The sequence below is a fragment of the Drosophila innubila genome, chromosome X (genome assembly GCF_004354385.1).
Source record: "Drosophila innubila isolate TH190305 chromosome X, UK_Dinn_1.0, whole genome shotgun sequence".
NCBI lineage: Eukaryota > Metazoa > Arthropoda > Insecta > Diptera > Drosophilidae > Drosophila > Drosophila innubila.
Genome location: NC_047626.1, coordinates 18,500,586 through 18,526,881, shown reverse-complemented (window position 1 = coordinate 18,526,881; position 26,296 = coordinate 18,500,586). Strand labels below are relative to the sequence as shown.

At 36.6% G+C, this 26,296-nt stretch overlaps 2 protein-coding genes across 3 annotated transcripts; both read right to left on the bottom strand.

Annotated features, from left to right (window-relative positions):
• Nucleotides 1-43: 43 nt before the first annotated feature.
• Nucleotides 44-23,044, bottom strand: LOC117792911. 2 transcript variants are annotated; one of them, XM_034633353.1, is made up of 6 exons: nucleotides 22,758-23,044; nucleotides 12,098-13,155; nucleotides 11,905-12,026; nucleotides 1,724-1,841; nucleotides 1,535-1,669; nucleotides 342-815 (listed from the first exon to the last, which is right to left on the bottom strand). In XM_034633353.1, exons 2-6 carry the CDS (start codon nucleotides 13,109-13,111, stop codon nucleotides 342-344), a joined length of 1,863 nt encoding a protein of 620 aa, XP_034489244.1. In that variant the 5' UTR covers nucleotides 13,112-13,155; nucleotides 22,758-23,044. The 2 variants fall into 2 exon arrangements, with proteins under 2 accessions (XP_034489164.1, XP_034489244.1); XM_034633273.1 differs by having other exon boundaries at nucleotides 44-815; nucleotides 1,535-1,841.
• Nucleotides 7,112-11,612, bottom strand: LOC117792824 (ribosomal protein S6 kinase 2 beta). The gene is made up of 2 exons (XM_034633151.1): nucleotides 9,101-11,612; nucleotides 7,112-8,175 (listed from the first exon to the last, which is right to left on the bottom strand). The coding sequence occupies exons 1-2, from the start codon at nucleotides 11,235-11,237 to the stop codon at nucleotides 7,532-7,534; spliced, it is 2,781 nt and encodes a 926-aa protein (XP_034489042.1). The 5' UTR covers nucleotides 11,238-11,612; the 3' UTR covers nucleotides 7,112-7,531.
• Nucleotides 23,045-26,296: the final 3,252 nt, after the last annotated feature.

Genomic DNA, 26,296 nt, shown 5'->3' with positions numbered 1-26,296 from the left:
ACCGGTGAGAACTAGTTGCTCATAGAGAAACAAACCGTCAAAGTTCGTTCGAGTATCTTTATTTGTTTTTTTTTATATAAGTATATTCAAAAAATAATGACTATAACTATATTATGTTTGTAGGTACATATGTATGTATGATGCATAAGAAATTTACATCCATACATATGCATGTATTTATGTATGTATAATATATGCATATATATTTAAAAACGGAAATTAGACAATCGCTTGATGGGCTGTCGGGTACTTTGAGAAACTATTTACAAAAGTCGCTGAACATCATGCCAAATTGGATGGCAAAGACTACGGGGCCTGAAATGAAATGAGATGGAATTATCTCACATTACCACATCGCGGCACACAATCTTGGACTTGGAGGAAGCTCCCTGATGTCTGAAAGCATCACTGTTGGCTGAGGATGTCGACGAGGAGTAGTCAATGTGGCTGCCCGCCTGAGACTGCTCCTGACGCGCCAGGAAACTATCTGCTATGGCGCGATCCAGACCCGTATATTGAAAATTTGGCGCACCATCTAGCACATCCGCCTCGGACTTTCGGCGCTGACGACGATTTGCATCTGATTTACCGGCACGGCGACGCCGACGCTGACCATTCATTTCTGCCGACTTAGTGCTCTTGTGTGTACGATAAGTACCCGTTAGACTGGCCGGATGAGCATAAAGCATGGATCCCGGCCGCATGTACGGTAACGTCATCCCACGGTACTGCGGCGGTGGCACAGGGAGCAGTATACCAGCGCCCATCCCTGGTGGCGGTGGAGGTGGCAGACGTGTGGGTGGCGGTGGTGGCATCTGAATTGAAAAAGAATAAATTTTAGTATACGAATTCTTAAGTATTCCCAGTTGAAAAAATAAAGCATTTCGATGTTACTCTTTTATTCCAATATTATTATGTATATGGCTAAAAAAAATATTGCAAAATAAATAATTAAATTTCAGATTTTATATGAAAGTGACCACGCTAATATATTGTTCCAATAAAAACTATTTTTGAGTTACATTACAGTTACAGGTCAAAAAACGAAACAACTTATTTGAAAAAAAACAAGAAATTATTTTTTCATCAACGATAACTCCTTTATAAACATATTAAAAATTTCAGATTCAGTGTCAAAATTCAAATGAATTAAATCGTATATAAAATAAAAGGACCGTATCAAGTAGAACAGAAAACGTTCTGGTAGGTCTAAACTCCAATAAAAATAAACTGTGACGTAATGGGAAGCAGAAGAACTTGACAAAAATTTAATGAAAAAAAACTTTCCGCCGCTTAAAAAAGAAAAATCAACTATAAATTATACTTGTTAATCAAAAACAAATTCACTTTTTTTTAACTTCAATTTGATAAAAGTCAACTGCCATTCTCTAATTTTTAATAAATATTAAAAATGTATGAATATATTGCAATATTTGAATAAATTTTAATGGTAAGATTTGTTTTATAAAAATTTGAACAAGAAGGAACTGCACATAACGGCTATTTGCAGTTTTCGGTAAATACGGTTACTTACTCCATTGCCGGCGGCTGTGGCAGGTATGAGCATGATGGAACGGGATGGAGGCGTAAGTTTGCGCACAGATGGCGGTGGCAGACTGCCCATGTGCGTCGCATACATCCACATAGCAGCCAGTTTCTCGTTATTTACCTGAAACAATGATTTTGGGTGTGTATTTGAAAGTTTGTGTGCTCCCTGACTTACCTTTTCGCTGCCGTTTAATGACATTGCCTTAATATACTGATCCACCTTTTGCTGATCCAAAGCCATTCCCGATGCATTTGACTTGATAATGACATCGCGCAGTTCACTGTGTTGTGATCTGTGAAACAAACAAAATCAATCGGTTAGAACTTTCATTTGAAATAGGTTTTGGAGCCATCACATCACATATATTGGTCTATCGACCGACCGCCACAATCGGTCGACAATTTGAAGCTGAAAATGATCATGCTGCACAATTTTTAAAAAAAATTAACTTTTAAGCAGGGAATAACACCGGTAACGGTACCGGAACCATTAACCGAAAATAACTGTTTCATTTTTAGTACCGGATCTGAGACCGTAACCGAAATAAATTCTCTGTCCAGAACCGAATACCGAAACATTTATGCCGGTAGGGTTAAAGAGTTGTCCAACTTCCAATTGTCATAACTTGAGCAAAACTGAACCGATTCTCAAGTGGTCTTGCTTTGGCCTCTCAATTCATTTTGCATTCAAATTTCATTAAATTGTTAAAAAAAAATATTTTCCTCTAGAATTTACTAGATATTGATTTCGATGAAATTTCCAAAATTCAAAATTTTAACTCTCAAGTTTTTACTTTTAATCAACTCTTTATATCGTAATTAGTGTAAAACAACACTTTAAACTTGATTCTGAGACCCTTCTTTTTTTGTAAACTATCATGTGAAATTGTACAAAAATTTAGACTTGTAAAGTGGCTAAGTCCGCAGTTTGACCAACTTCAAACTATCATAACTTGATCAAAACTGAACCGATTTTCAAGCGGAATGTCATTTTGATCATCAATTGGCCTCTAAATTCATTCTGTATTTAAAGTTTGTTCATTTAGAAAATTTAATTATTTTCGACCAAGATTCGATTTTGATGCTAATGGTCCCCCCTTTAAAATTTCAAAAATTCAAAATTTTAAATCTCAAGTTTTCACTTTTAATCAACTCCTTACAACGTAATTAGTATAAAACAACACTTTAAACTTGATTCTGACACCTTTCATTTTTTTGTAAAAAATCATGTGAAATTGTACAAAAATTTAGACTTGTAAAGTGGCTAAATCCGCAGTTTGACCAACTTCAAACTATCGTAACTTGATTAAAACTGAACCGATTTTCAAGCGGAATGTCATTTTGATCATCAATTGGCCTCTTAATTCATTCTGTATTTAAAGTTTCTTCATTTAGAAAATTTAATTATTTTCGACCAAGATTCGATTTCGATGCTAATGGTCCCCCCTTTAAAATTTCAAAAATTCAAAATTTTAAATCTCAAGTTTTCACTTTTAATCAACTCCTTATATCGTAATTAGTATAAAACAACACTTTAAACTTGATTCTGACACCTTTAATTTTTTTGTAAAAAATCATGTGAAATTGAACAAAAATTTGGACTTGTAAAGTGGCTAAATCCGCAGCTTGACCAACTTCAAACTATCATAACTTGATTAAAACTGAACCGATTTTCAAGCGGAATGTCATTTTGATCATCGATTGGCCTCTAAATTCATTCTGTATTTAAAGTTTGTTCATTTATAAAATTTAATTATTTTCGACCAAGATTCGATTTCGATACTAATGGTCCCCCCTTTAAAATTTCAAAAATTCAAAATTTTAAATCTCAAGTTTTCACTTTTAATCAACTCCTTATATCGTAATTAGTATAAAACAACACTTTAAACTTGATTCTGACACCTTTCATTTTTTTGTAAAAAATCATGTGAAATTGAACAAAAATTTGGACTTGTAAAGTGGCTAAATCCGCAGCTTGACCAACTTCAAACTATCATAACTTGATCAAAACTGAGCCGATTTTCAAACGGAATGTCATTTTGATCATCAATTGGCCTCTAAATTCATTCTGTATTTAAAGTTTGTTCATTTAGAAAATTTAATTATTTTCGACCAAGATTCGATTTTGATGCCAATGGTCCCCCCTTTAAAATTTCAAAAATTCAAAATTTTAAATCTCAAGTTTTCACTTTTAATTAACTCCTTACATCGTAATTAGTATAAAACAACACTTTAAACTTGATTCTGACACCTTTCATTTTTTTGTAAAAAATCATGTGAAATTGTACAAAAATTTAGACTTGTAAAGTGGCTAAATCCCAGTTTGACCAACTTCAAACTATCATAACTTGATCAAAACTGAACCGATTTTCAAGCGGAATGTCATTTTGATCATCAATTGGCCTCTTAATTCATTCTGTATTTAAAGTTTGTTCATTTAGAAAATTTAATTATTTTCGACCAAGATTCGATTTTGATGCTAATGGTCCCCCCTTTAAAATTTCAAAAATTCAAAATTTTAAATCTCAAGTTTTCACTTTTAATCAACTCCTTACATCGTAATTAGTATAAAACAACACTTTAAACTTGATTCTGACACCTTTCATTTTTTTGTAAAAAATCATGTGAAATTGTACAAAAATTTAGACTTGTAAAGTGGCTAAATCCGCAGTTTGACCAACTTCAAACTATCATAACTTGATCAAAACTGAACCGATTTTCAAGCGGAATGTCATTTTGATCATCAATTGGCCTCTAAATTCATTCTGTATTTAAAGTTTGTTCATTTAGAAAATTTAATTATTTTCGACCAAGATTCGATTTTGATGCTAATGGTCCCCCCTTTAAAATTTCAAAAATTCAAAATTTTAAATCTCAAGTTTTCACTTTTAATCAACTCCTTATATCGTAATTAGTGTAAAACAACACTTTAAACTTGATTCTGAGACCTTTCATTTTTTTTTTGTAAAAAATCATGAAGAATTGGAAATAAATTTTGACTTGTAAAGTGACTACCTCCGAAGTCTGACCAACTTCAAACTGTCAGGATAGTAATAAGGAGTTCACATATTTCCTAAACATTTGCATATAATTTTGTATATAGATTGTTACAAAAAAATTGACTGGAAAATCGCAGAATATTATTTTTGTAGCTGACAACTGGTTAAATAGTACAAAATAACTCTCAGGTCACGAACTTTTTTCTTTACATCAGTGACATCCAAACCAACCAAAAATATATGGCTTCCCAATACTTATATTGGAATTGTTGGGCAATTAATTGAAATATTCACCACGCCAAAAATACTAGCAGCATTTATTTGTTGGTAAAGCCATAAATTAGCATTATAACTTTAAAATTTTATTAAGGGTTTTTGCTTGCATATTATATATATATAAATTGTTTCATTTTCATTTCATATTTTATTTAGTGAATTTTACAAGAATTTAGATTCAATTGATTACATTTAAAGTGAGTGTTTCTTTTGCAAATTTCATGTGTAGCTTTTCAGTTGGTTTTAATATTCTTTTTTTTTTTTTTGGAAGCTGTAAAAATCTACTAAGAAAATATATGTAGCATCCATGTGTGTATTTGTGCGGAATAAATTCATTACTTAAGTATGAATTTGAAGTAATATCTTCGACATTTTCGCGTGTGTATATGTATGTATGTGCACAGCATTTATAACAAACCGTTTCGTTTATTTTCAGAATCAGCTAACTAATTTACCTTTATACATATGTATGTATGTATGTATATATGCTTTTATTTATTAGTATATAAGGAGACAAAACCCCAAAATCGCAACCTGTTATAAAATTTGGAATTCTTTAACTAACATTTATTATTGTTGTTTGTTGTTAGCATAAGTTCAATAGCACAGCGCAAAATGTTTACACACAACACGCATCCATCAATCAACGATCATTACTATTCATAGTTAATATTACATACATGGGTTAAGTGAGGTTAGGTTTTTATCTAACCAATTCAAATCGAATTTTACCTAACTTCACATTACATAAGTATTATTATAATTTAAAAAAAAAAGGAAAAAGAGTGAGAAAATAGTTGAGGACACATACATAGAACACTAATATGATATAGTATATAATAACAAAATCGTATCCATAAGATTACAGATACAACAAGTTATACTACACACACACACACAACATTAAAAGAATTGTCATTTTCATTTTGTCTTTTGCATTATTCAAATTTTGGTATTGATTAATGGATTTGCTAGGCTTTTCATTTATATCGAAAATTTATAGTAGAGCCTTACGTATCAATAGTAGGGAAAGTTCTGTTGAAAGATCAGTTATTTGTTTATATGTTCTTAGCGGTATTTGCGTATAAAATCACATTTTTTCATCTCATAATTGTTCTGGCATTCCAACTAAATTGTGCTCAAAGATAACGATGTACATAATCGTTAAACTATCTAAGCTACATTGAAGGGAGTACCTAATGCTTTCCGCTTTCCAAAAATACAAAAAAAAAAAAAATAGTAAAACCAGAAAGGCGCAAAGATAATGGCTAGGGGGCGTGATCGCTAGGGAGGGCGGTGGCAATGCCAGTTTTTGTTAAGGCAACAACAACATTTATCGTCAACATTAAAATTAAATTGTATGCGAAATCTTATGTGCAAAAACAATTGAAATGTTTTCAGTTAGCGAATGCTGATTCGAACTTAAGTATTTGGAAGTATCAGTTGCTTTCTTTCTTTTGTTTTGCTATAATACAAATACATATGAGTAGCAATGCGTTATCACACATAGTTATATGTTTATATTTATAGATATTTATAATGTATATATAGATATTTACAGATGCTAAGAAACGTAAATGCAAATTTGTTACCAAATACAACATCATAATGGTAATGTTTCTGCAAATTGACATATAGAACTGATGGATGTGCCCATAGCAAAAGTTTATAAACAAGAAACTGAAAACAAATTAAAAAAAAAACGTTGACAATTTCAAAGATTTAAAAAGAAATGTTTTTTTTATATAATTTTCCGATTTGGTTATTTTGGTATGTTTCATTAATTATTAATTTATTTAACAACAATAACACGTGATGTCAAAAAATTTAGCTAGGATAATTAAAATATTCACGCTTCATCATATATTCTTCTTTGATTTTTAAATGTATATATTCATATATATGTGGTATATATATATATATAACATTTTTTTTTAATATTTTAGCACGGTTTTTGGCCAACATTTAAAGTTGCTTTTAAATTGATTAGTTTTAATTTCGATTCTCGTCTGGTAAGCCAGCTGAGACTCGGCATCTGGGTCCGAGGGCTTCAGGAAGATCGCACACATTTACATAGGCATTAAATATATTTATATACATTTGTATATATATAAATAATTATATATTAATGTATAGTTTTCGGTAGATTTATGTATGTAAATAAGCATATGCTAGAAGCTGTCGCTTTGCCTTTTGTTTTTGTAGTTTTTTTTTTAAGTTGTATGTATATATTTATATATAAAGAGTATATACATATTGTATATATCGTATCATTGCATTATCGCATCGGTTGTTTTTCTTTTTGGGTATTATTATAAAATAAATAACTAACACTTCAAATACACGTCAAATACTAGAAAGTTATCGCGCTGCCTGAAAGACACTCCACATCTACATTTAACGACATCCATTCCATTTCATTCCATTCCCATATTCATGTCCATTACCACATATGCTTAAACCAAACGTAATTTGGCGCTGTGACATCGCTGCCGCTTTAAGAGACAATTGTTGTCGTGGCGATGGCGGTGTTGATGATGTTGGTAATGTTGGTGGTGCCGCTGGTGTTGGCGTGGATTGATGGCAGCATGCCACTCCCAAAGGCGTTGCGGAAATGCAAAACAATGCATCAGAATACTATAAAATCTATAAACTAATTGAATTAGCTGCCGTTTGGCCTGACGTCTCGGGCACAGCCCTGCTAACAATTAGGAATGCAGATTGGCGCGGTCTTTGGCCCGCCGCTTGGCCAGCATCGATAGCTCCACGGGACCCACATTTGCCGCCTGCGGTATGGCAATTGCCCGAAACGTGGCATCCACAGCACCACGTAGCGTCATCGAGTTGTGATTCTGTTGCTGCTGCTGTGCCCCAAGTGACAATTGTTGTGCACCGTTGCCACTGACACCGACACCGACACCGCCACCGACGTTGCCGCCGCTGATGATGTTTGAATGCATCGCATATTCGGTCAACTGCACATTGCCAGCAAATTGATCCCGCACCCAACTATGTTCCATTATCTGTGCCACCGTCGGCCGATTCTCGGGCACAATGTGCAGCATTTGACGCAGCAGCTCCTTAACCGGTGCACTTATCAGCGACCAGCGACTGCTGCTAAAATCTATGTGTCCAGATCCAATTCTCTTCAGTATTACATCCGCTGAATCATTCGGTGTGCTGGCAAACGGCGTTCGACCCGACAACATGATGTACAACAGCACGCCCAACGACCAAATGTCACAGGCCAGATCATATCCCTGACGCTTTAGTACCTCCGGCGCCACAAAGTTTGCCGTATAACAGGGCGTCATCAGCAGACCGTTATCAGCGCGCAGTTGCTTAGCAAAGCCTGCAAGCAGATTAATATTGTAATAAGATTTCTTAGACACACAACTGGACATCTATACACATTTCTCTACAAGCCCAGAGCACACAATTTGACAAAATTAACAGCGGAACAGAAAATAAGTGCAGCCAGTAAAATGTTTATGAAGAACTGAAGGGAATTTAATGCTAATAAGAGATGGGAGACCAAGAGGTAGAAGTAAGAAATTCTACGTTTGAATCACAAACTAACGGAAATGATAACGGAAATAATATTTAGGACAATTTAGTGTTAAAGGCCTGACTGCAGCAGGCCCGGAAAAAAAAATCCTATTAAACTTCATATAAAAAAACGAAAATAATTCCTGGCAAAGTTTTTTTTAATAGAAAGTTTGACAAGAATTTTTATTTCCGGGCCTTAACAAGAAAAAAATTCAAAATAAATAGAAACGTTTAAGGAGGTGATTCAAGTAATAAAAATTGGTTAAATTCAATAAAAATTTTTTTCGTTTTTTTTTTTTTAACTTGTTCTAGATGGTTTCTAGGCAAGAATAATAAAAAATTAAATAAAACAAAAAGTCATAATATTTATATAATTTTTTTAAGAGAAATTTTGTAAATTTCTAATATTGTCAAAGCACTTTCCTGACTAACTGTATCAAGTTAAGTTATTATAGTCTTATTGAATAGATAAAAGTGACAACGTTTTGTGTGCACTTTATCAGATATGATGAGGTATGAGGTCATGTTGAAGACTGATAAAAATAAATATAGTGGTCTACAATTTAACCCAAAATTGGAAGATGGAAAACAATGTTTAGTCTCATCTATATCAGAATTGAAAAGATATATTCTTATAGAGCACTTTTCAAATGCTGTGTCATAACTTTTCTGTACAACTGTTGTCAAATGAAGGCTGTTGGCAAATAGAAGCAATCCAATCGACTCACCTAAATCGCAGAGTTTAAGCGTTTCGGGAGTTTGTCGCATGCTCGCGTAGATCATATTCGAGGGCTTCAGATCGCGATGGACGACGCCGTGCTCGTGCAGGTAAGCGACGGCAGCGGCAATCGTACGGAGCACAGCGCTGGCTTCGCTCTCGCACATTTGGCCCACGGCCAGGATGCGGTCGAGCAGTTCACCGCCTTTGAGCAGCTCCATGACGAGATACGCGGAGCTGGTGTCCTCGTATACCGAATAGAGTGTCACAATATTGGGATGATTGCCATAGCGCAGCATTATCTCGACCTCCTCCCAGCAATCGGCCGTTGAGGATGATGCGGCTGCCACAGCCGCCTTCTCGATGATCTTCACAGCGTAGTGCTTCTTGGAGGATCGATGCTCGCACAGGCGACACACCGAAAACGTGCCACGTCCCAGCTCCTGCAGCAGATTGTATTCGGCCAGAAAATTGCCGGGCAGGACGCCGGGTAAACTGCGTGGTCCTGGAGCTGCCGCCACTGTCACTGAGGAGGCGACGGCGGCCGGTAGTGCTGCCAAGCCGTGCATCGGACTGACATTGTTCGATTGGCTGCTATTGGTGCTGTTCTCCAGCAGCACGGGCGCCACAAAGCTGAAGCCTCGAAAGATTTCGTGTGCGGATGCAGATATTGGACCGCCGGGTGAATCGCGCGGTGACTTGGACGTGTACTCCACATCAAAGTAGAAGGCATCGTCCCGACTGACCGCCGGTATAAAAGGTGGACGCACCAGCTTACGCTCCAGCCTCACCCAATCGATTGTCGCAAAGAAACAATGCGCCTTGATGTCCAATATGCCTTGTGCCCCCGCTCCGAGACGATTTAAGGGATTGCGTTTGAAGAGCGCACGCAGCAGTGATTGTGCCTCCGGCGATAGATTCTCCGGCATGCCCAATTTGGAGCGCAATATCTGATTCATGGTCTCCTGTCGCGTCTGGCCATGAAATGGCAGATTCCCCGTCAACATCTCATACATGAGGACACCAAATGACCACCAGTCGGCGGCGAAATCATGTCCCTTGCGATTGACTATCTCCGGTGCCATGTACTCGACGGTGCCACAAAAGCTGTACGTCTTGGAGCCATCCAATGGCTGCTTGGACAGACCGAAATCGGTCAATGCAATATGACCATGCTCATCCAACAGTATATTCTCCGGCTTCAGATCGCGATAGATGATGCCCAGCGTATGCAAATGGTTCATGGCCAAAGCCAGCTCAGCCAAATAGAACTTGACGTCCTCCTCGGTGAACATGACCTCCTTGGAGAGGCGCGTAAACAAATCGCCACCGCGCAAAAAGTCCAGAATCAAATACAGTTTGCCAGGCGTCTGAAATGCATAATGAAGTCGGACAATAAACGCGTGTCCCACATCGGCCAGAATCTTGCGCTCGTTGGTGCTGCGAACGCGATCCTTGACTTTGAGTGTGGCCTTCTTGAGCACCTTCATGGCGTAGAGTGTGCCCGCATCTTTGCCCAGAATCTTGCGTACCAGAAACACCTTGCCAAAGCTGCCTTCGCCGAGGACACGCAACAGCTCAAACTGTGAGGGATCGGCCTTGTCGTGACCCTCTTTGACCACCTCGCGCAGTTCAAATTCATCGTAACTGGCCGCTCCATATGATTCGGAGTCACTTAGCTCCATTTGTTCGGGCGTTTTGCTTGGTGTTATGTGATGTTGTTCGAGGGCTGCCTGTAATTGTTGTTGCTGCTGCTGTTGTTGTTGCTGCTGTTGGCGTCGTTGTGATGACGTCACTGTTGTCACAGCAGCACTCTCCTCATCGGTAGGCGTATGCTCCATGGGGGTCACCGCCAAACTACTGCAGCCGGAGGAGGTAATCTGCATGCGCTGACGTAGCTGCAGACCCATTGTTGTTGTTGTTGTTGCGGTTGCTCCTCCTCCTCCTCCTCCTGTTGTTGTTGTTGCTGCTGATGATGATGATGATGTTGCTCCCGCTGTCGACGCACTGCCATTATCCAGCTGCGCGTGCTCGGCATTGTTGTTGTTGTTGCTGCTGCTGCTACTGCTGTTGTTGGCGTCGAGTTGCTGCTGCTGCTGCTGTTGCTGCTGCTGTCGTAGATCCCTGTTGGAGTCAGCCAGTGGCATGACTGTTGCTGCCCTGTTGGCGTTCAATTGCACGTACACGTTCGTGGGCGTCGTGATTTCTTTCCTTGACTTGAACTTGTTCTATCTGCTGCTGCTGCTATTTATTACTGTTACACTCTATCCGTCGCGTCTGCGGAACAGCGTAGGTGTGAGCTTTGCGCTGCTCACTGCTGCTGCTGCTTTCGCTTTTATGCTTTTCACTTTGTTTCTCTTTCGTATTATTTTTTCGTTTTTTTTTGTGTTTTTTTCTTTTGGTTTTAGAGCGTGCTAGTGATGTGAAACAACATCGAAACAATTGTATCGAGCTATCTCTAATTCTAATCGATAGTTCGATGTTAAACAATCGACTACTAACAACTCTAATTAGGCGGTCATTTAACAATTGCACTTTCACTTTATGATCAAATATTAGTCACCTCTTAATGGATATGACTGATTGCGTGGCTACTATCGTATGTAAACTAAATTAATAAAATAATGGAATATATAGATATTTATCGTTTGTACATCGATTGCACATCGAGCTCATATTAGCTCCTATGTTAATTAACAGTTGGCAGCGCTACTAGCGGCAAAATGTGCAACCAACAATAGTATAGAATTATCGATAGTGAATAATTGGGCGCGTATTTTTAAATTGATAATAAAAAATAAGAAATGTACTTACTTTGTGCAAATCTGGAGGGCGCAGCGGTAAACCGAAACAATGCTAACCACAAAGTGCAAAAATAGGGCAAATATTAAACCGCAGGCAGCTGAAACTTCGCTATTGGCATTCATCAGGTCAAACTACAAAGTGAAAAGTTTATTGTTTTGCCGTCTCGTTGTTGTTGTTGTTGCTGTAGTTATTGTACTCTTACCTGTTCACCCTTTTGCTCGGCCATGCGATTGAGGTCACGCGACAGGCCCACACCAGAAATGGCCAAAGCCAGCGTACTGCTGGCAATGCACACCAAACTGAGCGCCAGAAAGGCCGTTTGCGTTTTGCGCATGCTGACCACGCCCAGTGAGCCCGTGACGGCGGCAATCAGGCCCGTCCAAATGCCACAGCCGGCCATTGACAAGGCCGCGTCTCGAACAATCAGCAGCGAGCCAAGCGCCACCAACGAAATGGCCAAAACCAGTTGCAATGTGCCCAACACAATTTGCAGGGGGAATGCGGAGCAGCATTCATTGCTGGCGCGACGCTTGCGCCGCACCTTCGCTGACATCGTGGAGCCGCCGTCAGCGGCACCATCGCTACTACCGCTGCCCCCCTTGTATTTAATGAACTCCGGCGGGCAGCGTTGCTTTTTGCTGATGCGCGAATCGATGGTATTGCTGACGCTCTTCGAATGCAATCCAAGTCCAGGTGGATTGCGTGTCGCCATGGCCTCCTCCAGCTGTTGCTTAAACTCCTCGTGGCTAATCAGCTTGGGTTTCTTTGCGGTGTCTGCGTTGACATTGGCCAACAATGTGGCTGCTGTTAGCTTCAATGGTGGCGTGGGCTTCTCATCGTAAACGGGACTCGAATATATATGACTCTGTGCATCCAATTGCTGACGTGCATCCTGCTCCTGCTCCCGCTCCCGCTCCTGGTCCAGCTGCTGGCTCCGTTGCTGCTGTTCCGGTGAGTCCTGTTGCAGTATGGCGATCTGTGAGTTGGTCAAACTGCCGCCAACATTTGTGGTATTCGTGCTCTGCTCAATGGTATTGGTCACCTGCAACAACTCTTCACGGTTCAAGCTGCGATCCACAATTGTGTCCATGCTACCCGTGGTGGAATCATGAGAATCTATGGTACGCGCCGGCGAGGCCGAGTGCCTGCCATTGAATTCGTTTCCATTGCTAGCGTTCATTATCGCCTGGTGCGGATTACCACTTGTCTCTGTCATTTTGCTTCTGCTGTTGATGTCACTGATCGCTCATTGGCGGAGTGCTGTTGAGGAGAAAGAGCAGATAGAAAAGTGAAGTTAAGGTTAAAGCTAAAGCCGAAAATGATTTAACAAATACAAAAGATTAGCGAACCAAATGCCGCTAGGCAAATCAAGACTTTGTAGTTTTTGACTCTAAATTTAATTATACCCTGTAAAATCCACTCAACGTCTAATAGGTTGACTATATTACTGCAAAGCAAGTCAAATCTCTTTTTCATATGCATAATGGACTTAACTAATATTAAATTAGATCTATGAAAAACTTAATTCGAAGAAATAATTATTTCATTAAAAAATTTAGTAGTCATAGAAAATTTTAAACACAAAAATTATAAATTATAAAAGCTTAGAATACAAATGTATTATAAAAAAGAAATACAGCCCTTTTGCTAATTTTTTAATTCAAATTGTTGTCTATTATTTTTGAATAGAAATGGAATGCAATAAACGCCACTTGATCTATTGATATGCTCGTCAAATGAACAAATAATTCTCTTCATAATCACCCTGTCAAGCCATCAATCAATCCATTTTGCAGCTCAAGAATCAACCTCAGTTTCCGCTGAATAGAATTCTGTTTTATTTTGATTTTCATTGAAGCAGAATGAAATGAAATAAAAAAAGCAACAAAAAAGAAACCAATAACATTTGTCAACTCGTTCACATTATGATACCAGTATAATTGTTTATGGATCGTTGTTCGCAATGCTATTGTTGTCGTTGTTGCTATTGCCTTGACATTTGCCAGCCTCCCAGGTTTGCAGTTTTTTGTCTGAACAACGAACCGGTTCGCACTTTGTTGGCAATTAAACAAACACAAAAAATGTACTAGCTGCAACTAAATAAAGCACGACAGTTGCCACTCGTATGTTGGATGGGCGGAGGTGGGAGTGGGGGAGTTGTGAAGCATGGGAGGTCACATGAGCTGCCCCTGCCCCAGTATGTTGCATACCATAAGCCATATGCCGTTTAATATGCCACCTGTTGTTTACCACTTAAAGCACCAACTCCAATTTTATTCAACTTAAAAATTAATATCATTTTTTCTATCCGTTTTTTTATTTTATTTTTTTGTTCATTCAACTTTAACAATTGACAATTGGAAAACATTATAAAGCTTATATATAAGTTTTTAATATGTACTATAGGCGAGTTTTCAATTTGCATTTATTCCGATTGAAATAATAATGAAAAATGTATTTAATGAAAGCCCTATATTTTAAAATGCAAACAAACATATTATACCCTTGTATAAATATATAATTTTATTGATTTGTCAGGTAATATCGGGTATTTCGCTGTCAGATATACTTATTAGAATATATTAATGGGATTGCATTTTAAGCTGTTTTTTTTATCATATATTCTTGTTAAAAGAAAATAAGCAAAGAAGCATTTGGATTTTGTTAACAAATGAACAAAATTTACTGATCACTTTTCTGCACGTTTTTGCCATTTAATGCCGTTTCATGTGTGGAATTGAGAACTTAAACATGAGAGAAAAGTGTCAAAAGCCTTCCTCAAGGTATTCAACTAAAACTTGAATATCTTTTTTAAAACGTTATCTAACAAATAAAATGCCTGTCATTTCATTGAGTTTTGCTGTTGGTATTTATTTGGTATTTTTATATAGTCAAAACGTATTTTTTTTCCATAATTTTTATGCTGACATTTGACTGTCACATGGCAACAATAAATACCCAATGACAATAGCAAATAATAACACTTTCCAATGTCCGTTCTCTTATTACTTATCTGTTGTTGTCGACGATGTTGTTATTGTCGCCTTGACAGCAATTAGGCGTAATTGACTAGACACACATATCTACATCTATATATCTACAGAGAAACATGTATCTGTGTGTGTGTGTGTGTGTGTGTTTGTAAGTCGTCAATTAGCATAGACAAAACAGTCGCTTTGATTTTGGGGCATGTCTCTGTGTAACGCCTATTTTCCCACATTTCCCACACTTGCCGCCTTTTTGGACAGCTGCTGTGCTGTTGCTGTTGCTGCGGTTGCGCTTAAAAGCCGCCCAAGCGCTTAAGCCACAAATACCGCTGAAAAATGCAGCATTCAAAATGTCGATAAATCAGCGAGAAAACAAAAGTGTGCAGCTGCTTGACTAAAAGATGCCCTGATATGAATAAAAATATTTTTTATTTATATACATATAAATATATATTCAAATATAAACGTACATATATGAATGTAAAAATAAATAAAATGTATATTCCAAATCAGCTTTAAACATGCTTTGCAACCATCTTACAGTGGTCAAGACAGCTTTCTTGTGTAGGGTATATGAATGAAAATATCTGTGCAAAGTGAACGACAACAACAAAATGCCAAGCAACAGGTTTAACAAAGTTTTCTAGTTATTGCTGTTGTTGTTGCTGTGGCTTCACTTTTTTTTCGGCAGCAACAAAAGGGCAGAGAGATAACAAAACGGAAACCACAGCAGCAAATGAAAATGCAGCATAGAAAATTGTCCAGGGGGACGGAGCGGGGAGCTAAAGCCGACTGTCGATGTTGAATGCAGTTGTCGATGAGTTTTTCCTGAAAGTAAAATTACGCCGGCTTTGTAGCAACAAAAAACAACAACTACAACAAGAGTCAACAAAGTCAACAGCTTTATCCGCAAAACTGGACGCAAGTTGTGGCGTCGACGTTACTTTCACTTGTCGTTGGACACCAAAATAAATTTAAAAAAAAATCAAGAAAATTTTGTTGAAAAAGAAAAAAAAAATTGCTGCTCGTAATTTACGGCAATTAATTTACAAAACTATTTTAAAGTTGAGCGGGGATTGTCATAGGATTTCCTCATATCGATTGGCCAGCCTTTTGCAGCGGAACCAAGCCAAAAAAAAATAACAACTGCAACAACAACAACAACCACGGCAACGGCAACGGTAATAATCGCAAACACTTTCGAAAGATTCGAATAATTTTTGGATCGACTTGCAACGAAAGACTTAGGCAACGAACTCAGCGCGACTGCCTAATTGTGGCATGTTTAATTGTGCGCTCGTGTGTGTGTGTTGGTGTTGTGCTTGAATTTAGCAACTGCCACGCCCATAAAGTCTGCATTGCCCGCCCGCCCGCACACAGATACACACACACACACACTCGTACGTAAATGGGCATGAAAATTGAAATTGTAAATTGGCTGCCCAAATTTTGACAGCTCGTGTGTTGGCTTAAATTATGCATTGAATCAATGGGCAGAGCCAAATGCAAGTGTCGCAAATTGCGAAGACGGCTGCCCACGCAACAGTCATCAACTTACCTCCCTTTCCCCCCACTTCCTACCACCCACCATCCCTTCACTGCAGCCATAATCTATCCACAATCTGTTTGGCCAGCTGCACGCTACGACTTGGCAATTAAATGAACAGTTTGTTGTTGTTGTTTTCTGGTTGCCAAATTTCGCAACTGCATCAGCTGTGTCTAGAGTCTAGACAGATGCCCAGATCCCACAATCAAGTATTACAACTGACGATTCCAATCATGTTAATTGTCGTTTTACTGATATAAGATTGTAATCAAAAGAATATTATACTAATTATACGTATTAACTGAATTTTCTTACTTTTAGCCTAGACTAAAAACAGAAAAAACGAATTTCAGTTAATTAAATGATCTGCAACTAAAGCTGAATCAAGTTTGAGAGTTTGTTATGTGATCGTTACGATGGATATTTCTATAATCCCATTCCCAAATGGAAAAATTGGTAGAAAAAAGACAATTCTAAAATATATTTTCAAAAGTAAATTTTGTTGAAAAGTTTTTAAGCATTACTTTAGTTATTTCTTAGTTCGCTTATTGGAAATACGGAGCACTTTTAGAAAAAGTTTCCGTTTAAGAAATAATAGAGTGAAAAATAAGGCAATTGTGACCTTTCTAATTCAAACTTATAGCTGTCTTCTTAATATAATTAATGTTATTTCAAATCACAAAAGAAAGACACAAATACATTGTTATTACAAAGGGTCAAAAATAAAAAATAACACAAAAAGATAATAAAATTCAGCAGTATTTGTTGTTTTTGATAAATAATTGGATAATTTCTAGTTATGGGCATATATAGTAAACACTAATTAAATTTATATGATAAAAGTTAATTAGTTTGACTTGCAAACTGGATTCTCATTTTGTTGCATAATGCGGCATATAGCGCATATTGTTTACAGCATAGAATTTGTCAATAGGCTTGTGAAAATTCCCAGGCGCTGACTGACTGACAAACTGGCAGACTGACTAACTGACAAACTGACTGAATGAGTGAGCGAGTGAACGACTGTGTCTTCCCGCCTGTTGATTTCCTGCATGTGCACCCACAACTAACAATCTTGCTATTATAATTGTGCCAGCAACATGTGTGTGTGTGTGTATGATAGTATATTATGCAGTTGTGGCAGTTGCAGAGCCACGTTAGGGTAATTAAAACGCCGCCTGCCGTGACAGCCAGCGAGTTAAATTAAAATATCAAAAGCACGTGTAGCATCAACATTACCAACAACAACAATAAAAAAACAAATAACTGTGAAATGTGACACTACAACAACAAGAGAGCAACACTTGAGTTGCTGCGTTGCATTGGTTGCATCATCCACAACAACTACTTTATTCCACACAATCTTTGGAATGCGTGTGCATGAGGAGAATGGTTGGGGGCGAGGTAGGCGGCTAGCTGGGCGTGGCAAACAGTTAACTGTCAGTTAACTGAGTGCACAAATTGTCCACTAACTGCACTCCAATTGGCATGTGCTCTGTTTGCCAATCAGAACATTAACTTCCAATTGGCAATCGAGTTTGTCAAGTTCGTTGCCTAAGTCTTTCGTTTCGATTTGCTCTAACAATTAATTTAATGTTATGTTTTATTTGATTTACTATTTACATGGCAAGCTCTAACAGTATGGTGGTGGTGGTTGCTGTTGTTGTTGTGGTTGTTGTTGCACCCCCACTGTCTGTGGAATCTGAAGAGTTGAACTAGTCGCCGTTAAGTTTCTCAGCTTGAATGTTAATTTCATGCAGGCATTTTATGCAGACAAATGAAATGCTGATGAAGTTGACTGACTGACAAGGGGTTAGCACATACACACACACACACACACACAAGCGCAACACACTCTCAGAGACAGAGTCAAGCACACACGTGCGTTTGCCATGCCACACGTTGAAATGTCAAAACATTTAAGTCCCAAAATGCAGTTGCTGACAATATGCATTGTCTTCTTGTTGTTGCTCTTGTAATTGTTGCATATGTTGTTATTGCTGTTGTTGTCAATTATGTCACAGCTGTTCAGCACTTTTGGCTGCTATTTGCCATGTTGCAACAATGGGTTAAAGCAGCCCCAGCAGCCTTCAATTGAAAACGTGCGTCTATTTTTTGGGCACAGATTTTTTGTATATCTTTTTCGAATTGTTGTCGTCGTTGTTGTGTTTTCTTAAGGAATTTAGTACGTGGCTGTTAATTTTGGCCAATGGCAACGACACACTGCGACATCTAGTCAACAATTTAACTGTTGTTGCTCACATTTTTTTTATTCGTTTAAGTTTGTTTACTTCGGGGAATTTTGTTATCTTTTAGGCAAAGCCAATGACAGTAAGTTGTTGGGATTATGTAAACAATGTATTAGACAGACAAAGTGTTGTACCTTAATTTCAGTCGGTTAATAATACGAAACGGACTTATAAATCAACTCGTGTACCCTCGACAATTAACAACTCTTTGGTGAAAAAATAATAAGCAACAACTTGTTATTTTTGGTGTTATTGTTGTTGTCACCATAATTGATTGCTGTTCAGAAAAAAATGGACAGTTGAATATCTGAGATAATGTATATATATATATATAATAGATCTGTTTGGGGATAAGTAAATTCTAAAGATAATTAAGCAAAAAGTGTAGAAAGTAAAAAAAAAAACAAAAATTACTTTGTTATATTCTAGATATATAAATATTGATGATATTATTAATCAATCAAAATAGAAACATTCAGTTAATACAAAGAGAGATTCCAAACAATATCATTATCATAGATAATATGAATAGAACTAAACTAATTTTCTAGAGACTACTGTGATCGACAGATCACATCAGAAATCTTTTGTTGGTTTTTTGATTTAGTGCAATTCACACTTTAAGGTGGAAAATGGCTGTATATCTGAGTTGTGCTCAATGTTGACTTTGAATTCCTATTAATGACCATAAAAATACGAATAGAGCGTAAAAAATCCAACCATTGATGCGCTATATATTTAAAATGTGAAATAAAAAATGTAATGCATTAATTGAATGATTGGTAAAAAGTTTGTAAATTGTAGAAAAGTAATCACTTATGTCATGCTAAGAGAGTCGTTTGAGCTTTATGATGATTATAAATATGAGTTGATTAAGATAATTGACAAATGTTTATTACTCTGACTTTGAATTTAAGAGACTTATGCAATTTGTTACAATTACAGTTGATTCACATTTGCCCGCAGCAGTGACTCTCAAACTGTGTTCAAAACCAGCCTGTTTCGTTGTCGTTTTCGTATTTGAATTCGTCTTTGTATTCGTATTTAGTATTTATAGCCAGCTGCCTAATCTGGTTGAACAACAATCATCGCACGCATTCGCACTAACATTCGCACTCACACACGTATTCGAATTTGCCATCGGAGTATTTTTATTTTTTTTTTAGATCTGTGAACAATTACAATTATAGGCGGGGCAAGGTCGTCGTTTGGTTGAATGAAATTAACATTTGAAATGACTTAATACAATTTAATTGCCATAGAAAATGGAGTTGGTTGCAGCTGCCACACGCATTGTCAGTGGAAAATGCGAGATGAAAATGAAAACAGTTGAGTCGCGTTGAGTTAAGTCGAGACGAGTGCAACGCACTGAGAAAACTGGTAACCAAGGAGGCAGGCACACTCCATAATTTTATGGCAACAGCAACTTGTCTGGCCAATTCGAGGCACTTGGAAACCTTGTGGCCAATTTGGATGGTGTTGCCTCCTGGCTGCATATCATTAAATTGGCCTGCACTTGTCAGTGCTGTGTCATGACGTCTGCCCGCCTGCCCGCCCCACCCCTTTCACTTTCAATTGGCCAGTGGGCAGTTCAACGCTTTTTCCGCGTGTGTCGTTTTTCTTTTTCGAGTTTTTCTTCCTCGCAATTTTATTTATTGTTGCGCACTTTAAGGAAAAACTTTCGCTGCATGCAATTGCTGCTGCATTTCCTGTCCATTAACACAGACCTAATAAATAAAAATGAAATTATTATAATAATAAATGCGAGTTTCACAGCTTTCGATACGTGCATTATGCAATTTCTGGGTAATTGGGGAATACTCTGATCGCCCCGAAATGTTATTCATTTCTTTATATTCGCTATTTCTTAATTTTTGTCGTATTTGCAATTAAAACACCGAATTTCATTATAATAAACACCAATAATAACAACAATAACAAGGGCAACATTAAGTTGCAGCTAGTGCAAATTGCAACGAAAAAACATCAAACAAAAATTGGCAATCGACTGCTGACTTTGAACCAACAATAATACTATATGATAAGTCTTATAAGCGTGTTGATATTGAATTGGATCAAAAGGTGGCGACTTTAAGAAAATGTCATGAAATTAAGCGCATTAATTATATTAATAATTTCAGACAAACAATTACAATTTGCAATATCAGTAATAAAATAAAATAATTTACTATTGTAGAGATATAATTGTGCAAGTTAAATTAGACATTAGCTTACTAGAGATCATGTATGCATATAAATATTCTTCGAGCGTTCAATAGATACTAATAATTAAAAATACAAAAATATATATTTTTTTTTTTATTAAGGGAAAGACAGAAAATTAAACAAATTCGACATACATACAAATACCCCTTCTTAAAAATGTTCCCTTGGTATGCAAATAATTTAAAAGTGTATTCAACTAATGTAATTTTGAAAGGCTTAAAGTGTTATTCTTATCAGATACAATTCAACAGATACAAGTAAAAAAAACTAAAATTAAAAAAAACTCTAAATACCTTTAGAGCTAACAGATTTGTTATCCAACTTAAAGACAAAGATATTTAGATCAGCGCAAAGCTTAAAAAAAAAACAGCGTTAACTGAAAAGTATTATTATGGCAATTGTGTATAAATATGAGTACTTTCCATTTTGTAGCTCCGTGCTCGTACTCGAATATCTACGACTATACAACTGACTTTATGTGGCATGTGCTCAAATTGTTGCTGTTGTTGTACTACAATGTACTACTCTAATAATTGTTTTGCTTTATGGCCAAAAAATTGACATGACTTTTGAAAGAAACTGCACTGGTTTTTTTTATCTTTATGTATTTTTTTTTTCTTCGTTGTTTGTGGCCAGCTTGGAAGTTTTCTGTTTCGTTTTGGCCTAAATTTGTGTGTGCCCAGCCCCAGACTTAGACCCAGACTCGAAAGACTGTAAAACACTGCAATGAGCACCAGACAAGTGGCAGACAAACAGTCGCTCCAAACTCGAACACTAACTCGATACTACAACTAAATGATCGATGATCATTGATCGACACTAATGCCCATACAAACAGACATAAATATCGATTTAAGCAGCATAAGAGAGCTCGTACTTTTATGCATACAGATTGCCATTCCCTTTTTTTTAGTCTGGCCGTCGAAACACAATTGTTTCACTCTTAACCCTGTTGATATTCCGAGCTTCAGTCTGTGAGTAAATGATCTACTCAATCTCATTCTGTATTTAGTCAAAAAGCTGCTTTTAAGATCGACGTCGCCTGACGTTTGAAATCACGTTTTATATAGAAGAATATTTGTTTGTATTGTCTAACAATATTTAAGACACTTTTCGAGTTTGCACTGTTAAGTTTTTGTTTGTTCAAGCTGCTTTGCCAACAAAAAAAATTAATAAAAATGTAATTAATAATCCATATTGTGTCTGTTAACGTGAGGAATAAATTATGAATAATTGCATGTCGTTAAGAATTAATTCTTATAAAAAAATAAATAAACTCTTATAAATGCGTGTATTACCATCGGAACTCTGTATGTAAGAAATATTTTTGCTTCCATTTTAATGACTTTATTATTACCTACTCCTTGATTGCTTTGATAGAAGCTTTGATAGAAGCTGATCTGTAAAGCTAAAGATATTGAAAGTTTAGCTTGAATATTCTCATTTTCTCTCTATATAAAAGTGTTCAACATTTTGAATCTACTCAAAACTTTAAGACAACGTTCTATATACATTTATTTAATTGCTTCCCCTCAAAAATAAGTAAAGTCAGAAAAGACAATAAAAGTTTTCTTTCTATCGTCCAGCAATTACAGCTTATGAATGCTCACTTATCTCAAAATGATCTTATCTACACTTAAGTATCTAAGTATCTAAATTTTGTCGTCGTTTAAATTTTGAGATTCGCATAAAGAATGAGTTGATTTAAACTTGTTTTAATTGTGTTTGGACAGTGTTTAACCTTAGCCGGCAGCACAGTTTGACAGTCATTGGAGTAAGTTGCATATATAGTCGAACTTATATTTTATATTACATATTTCGTATTTATTTAATTCAATTTTTTTCTCAACTCACGTTGATTGAAGAGGCTGACGTTTCTTTTGTTTCGATGATATTTGCCGGCGGTGATTGTTTGTTGTTATTGTTATTGTTATTGCTGTTTGTTATTTATCAGCAATTTTCTCTTGGCAATAGTTGTTGTTGTCGCAGTTGTCACTGTTGTTGTTGATTTTCATTAGCAAGTTGAATGAAATGTCTGTTTCTGTTTCTCTGTTGATCTCAGCTCTGAAGCTGCTGCGTGCAATTAAAATTCAACAAATTCCATTTCACTTTAACACATATACATAGACACACGCACGCACACACTAATAAGCACAACAACCAAAATAAATGATAAAAAAAAATGTATATATATATATGTATAATCTCACAAACAGTCAGAGAGATGTGCTGCAGATGCTGCGTTCGATCAATGAAACGCAAGCGTTCAAAAAAAAACCCAAAAAAAAAACCAATAATAGCAGAAGATAGACAGAGAGAAAGAGAGAGCGGGAGAGTTGTTAGGCACAGGCACACACACAGTACCGTTAAACCGCACAGTTTAAGATGCACTGTCTGAGGAAAAAAAAAGCACACGACACTTGTTCGCTTTTTGCTTTGCTTCGGTTCGCTCTTCCTTTTCAATCCGCTCGTTGTCGTATTTAATTTCTTATTGTTGCTGCTGTTGTTGTTGTTGTTTGATTATTCGCTTTGCGTTTTGCGTTTTGCGTTGCGATCGCTTGGCGCGCTCGTCGCTGACTGAGCTGAGACGGCGACTGCGACTGCGCGAACGTAACGATTTTTCGGTTTGTCGACGTCGCGTCGCTGCTTCGAGTAAAGCTGCGCTTTGAGCTTTACTTGGGCTTTGGTATGCCGTCGCATTGTTGTTGTCTTTTGCTTGTTGCTGTCGCTGCTGCTGCTGACGTTAACTTTACAACCTGTTCGCGTAAATCTGCGTTTAAAGAAGTGCCGACAACAAACGGTAATGAGCGTGCAGCGCATGCGCAGCAACAACAACTGCTGCTTTCGAATTGAACTTTTTAGCCTCGCATCTTCTTCATCATCATTATCATCATAATCATCTTCATCTTCATCTTCACAGCAAACGCTGTGACGTCAGCAAACATTCTTAAGACGAAATGTGAAACCAATTGAAAGCTTAAGTGAGTTTTCTACCACTTTACGAAACTCTTAAGTCAAACAACTGATGAATCTATCTCTATCTGCCTATCTATCTCTCACACACACACACGCTCTTTCATACATCTATCAAATATTTGTATCAATAAAGTCATAATAAACATTGAAATTTAAATATTGAGCGTTGCTTCCCTCTGCGAGCTTTTAATAACAACAAATTTGCACAAAATTCAAGTTTTTCGACTTTTCTTAGAGCTTGTAGATTTTTTGAATTCACCTGCATTCAAGTCAACATAATTTAGCTGAAAAACTTTATGTAGCTGTGCATAACAAACAATTAGAGGGCGTTTCCGAAACCATTAGCTGCTTTGAAAATTTCTCTAAGCATCAATATAATCACCATTTTTTGGAGAAAACATTTCTTAAACCAAAAAATTTATTACTATTATTTAGGACTGAAAGTCAGTTTAAAACTTGATATATTTTATAATACAGAGCACCATAACATATCCCTTAAAGATTCATAGAACTTAAAGATCAAAAAACTAATAAATATATTTTTTTTTTCGAATTATCCATCACACTTTCCAATAATTATTTTTGCTCTCGGATAACTTTTCAGCTGAAATATATCAATCTACTTACATATATACATATTGAAAATGTATTAAAAACAGAATTTGTATTTCATGTATGTATTGCGGCCAATGTTTAATGATAATTTTGTGGCTCTGGTTTTTCGTCAGTTGTACACGTAAAGTAAATTGAAAGTATTTTTGTGCGAAACTGAAACCCGTTTATCTTTAGCTTGTTGTTGTTGTTTTTGTAATGTTTGTCTTTATGTTAATTGAAATTGTTGTTGTAGTATTGGGGATTTGACTAGTGTTCTCATTGTTTCGCTTATCAGTGTGAAAACGTGACAAAAGGGAGACATTTGGTTGCGTTTTGTCCGTCGATTATATAAGCAGATGGGTCAGAGTTCGTTATACCCATTTAATAGATTTAAAGTGGGGGGAATTACCATTTGGTATTACCATCATAACTGTTGCAACTGCGCATGCGATAAACGGAATTTTCAGGCCTCATAAAAAAAAGTTAAACAAAATCTAAAAACGAAAACTTAAAACAAAAGCTATAGGCCATTTGAACGAAGCGAACCCAAACGAAAATTAAGTAATTAAATGTAAGTGCGAGTGCAGCCAGCGGCAACTTAAGTAGAGCGTTCAACTTCATTAGTGTGTGGGCTATGTGAAAGCCCAGACTCTTGCAACAATGTGGCACGCGTCGCAGCAAATATTGAATATATCAAAATGGCACGATTCGATTTTGCAACACGATACCGACCAGAATGCTGGACAAGCTACATCGAAAGTGGTCAACGAGATTTACGCAAGTGCACAGCAAGTGCCCGGATACCGAAAAAAAAACCCTCCTCCTTGCAGCCAGGTTGCAAGTGGCAAGCAACGATGACTGGTTTTATTTTCTTGTTGTTGCTGTTTTTGTTGTTCGCCTGCTTATCCTAACCGCGCAAGCTTTGGTTATTTATGTAAGCTGCTGCTGCAGCGATTGCAAGCGACAAGTTTGTGGCTTAAGTCTTTCGTTTTTGGCGCTCATAAATTGTTTTTTTTTCCATTTTGTTTCTTTATTCAGCATTGCAAAAGGCAGATAGACAAACACACACAGCATGATAAGCAGAATAAATAATCAAATCGATGCATTAAAATTCCACATTTCTGTTTGTACTTTTTGCAGTTGCAACAAGTTGCAAGTTGCAAGCTGCAAGTTACATACATGATAGTTAACAACCAATTAATAATAATAAATGCTCGTACATATTAATGAATATTTTACCAAGTTAAGCAACCCCATAATACCGAACCTTTACAATAATTATGTGCCAAGTATGCTGCAATCCGTTTTTTTTTTTTTTTTTGCCAGCTTTCTCAATTTGCTTAGGGACAGCGAACGCAACACAACAAAGCGAAATGGATTGTTGTTGTTTTAGATAATTAAAATTGGTGTCATTTAAAAAAACTGCAATTATTTGAACTTTTTTGGTGGAATTTCGAGACACTGTATGAGTTCAAATTTGTATGTTATGGTGATCGACTTTAAACTGTTTGTTCAACCACAGTCAACACATTGTAAATCTCTAACAACCCAGAAGCAGAGCAAACAACTTGTTGTAACAGTTGACAGAATTAAAGATTCCATTGAATTCAGTGTGAAATAAAATGATAACAATAAAACCTACGATAATATTACTATCTGCAATTTTTCAAAACAATTAAAAATATGGGTACATTTTAGGTTTAAAGCAACCAAAAATAACAAAAATTTTCAGTTATTTCATAATTATATTTAATTTTTACTCAGGAACACTAAAAACTATAAAGAATTTATTATATCTCTAGAAATTCTGACAATCAAAAAAT

Bases quoted from the DNA above. Each gene is read 5' to 3' on its own strand.
- LOC117792824 (XM_034633151.1), bottom strand. From the start codon at position 11,237: ATGCCACTGGCTGACTCCAACAGGGATCTACGACAGCAGCAGCAACAG. The intron at 8,176-9,100 runs GTGAGTCGATTG...ATCTGCTTGCAG, and splicing joins GCTTAAACTCTGCGATTTAG to GCTTTGCTAAGCAACTGCGC.
- LOC117792911 (XM_034633273.1), bottom strand. From the start codon at position 13,111: ATGACAGAGACAAGTGGTAATCCGCACCAGGCGATAATGAACGCTAGC. The intron at 12,027-12,097 runs GTAAGAGTACAA...TTCACTTTGTAG, and splicing joins CCGAGCAAAAGGGTGAACAG to TTTGACCTGATGAATGCCAA. The intron at 816-1,534 runs GTAAGTAACCGT...TTTTCAATTCAG, and splicing joins CCACAGCCGCCGGCAATGGA to ATGCCACCACCGCCACCCAC.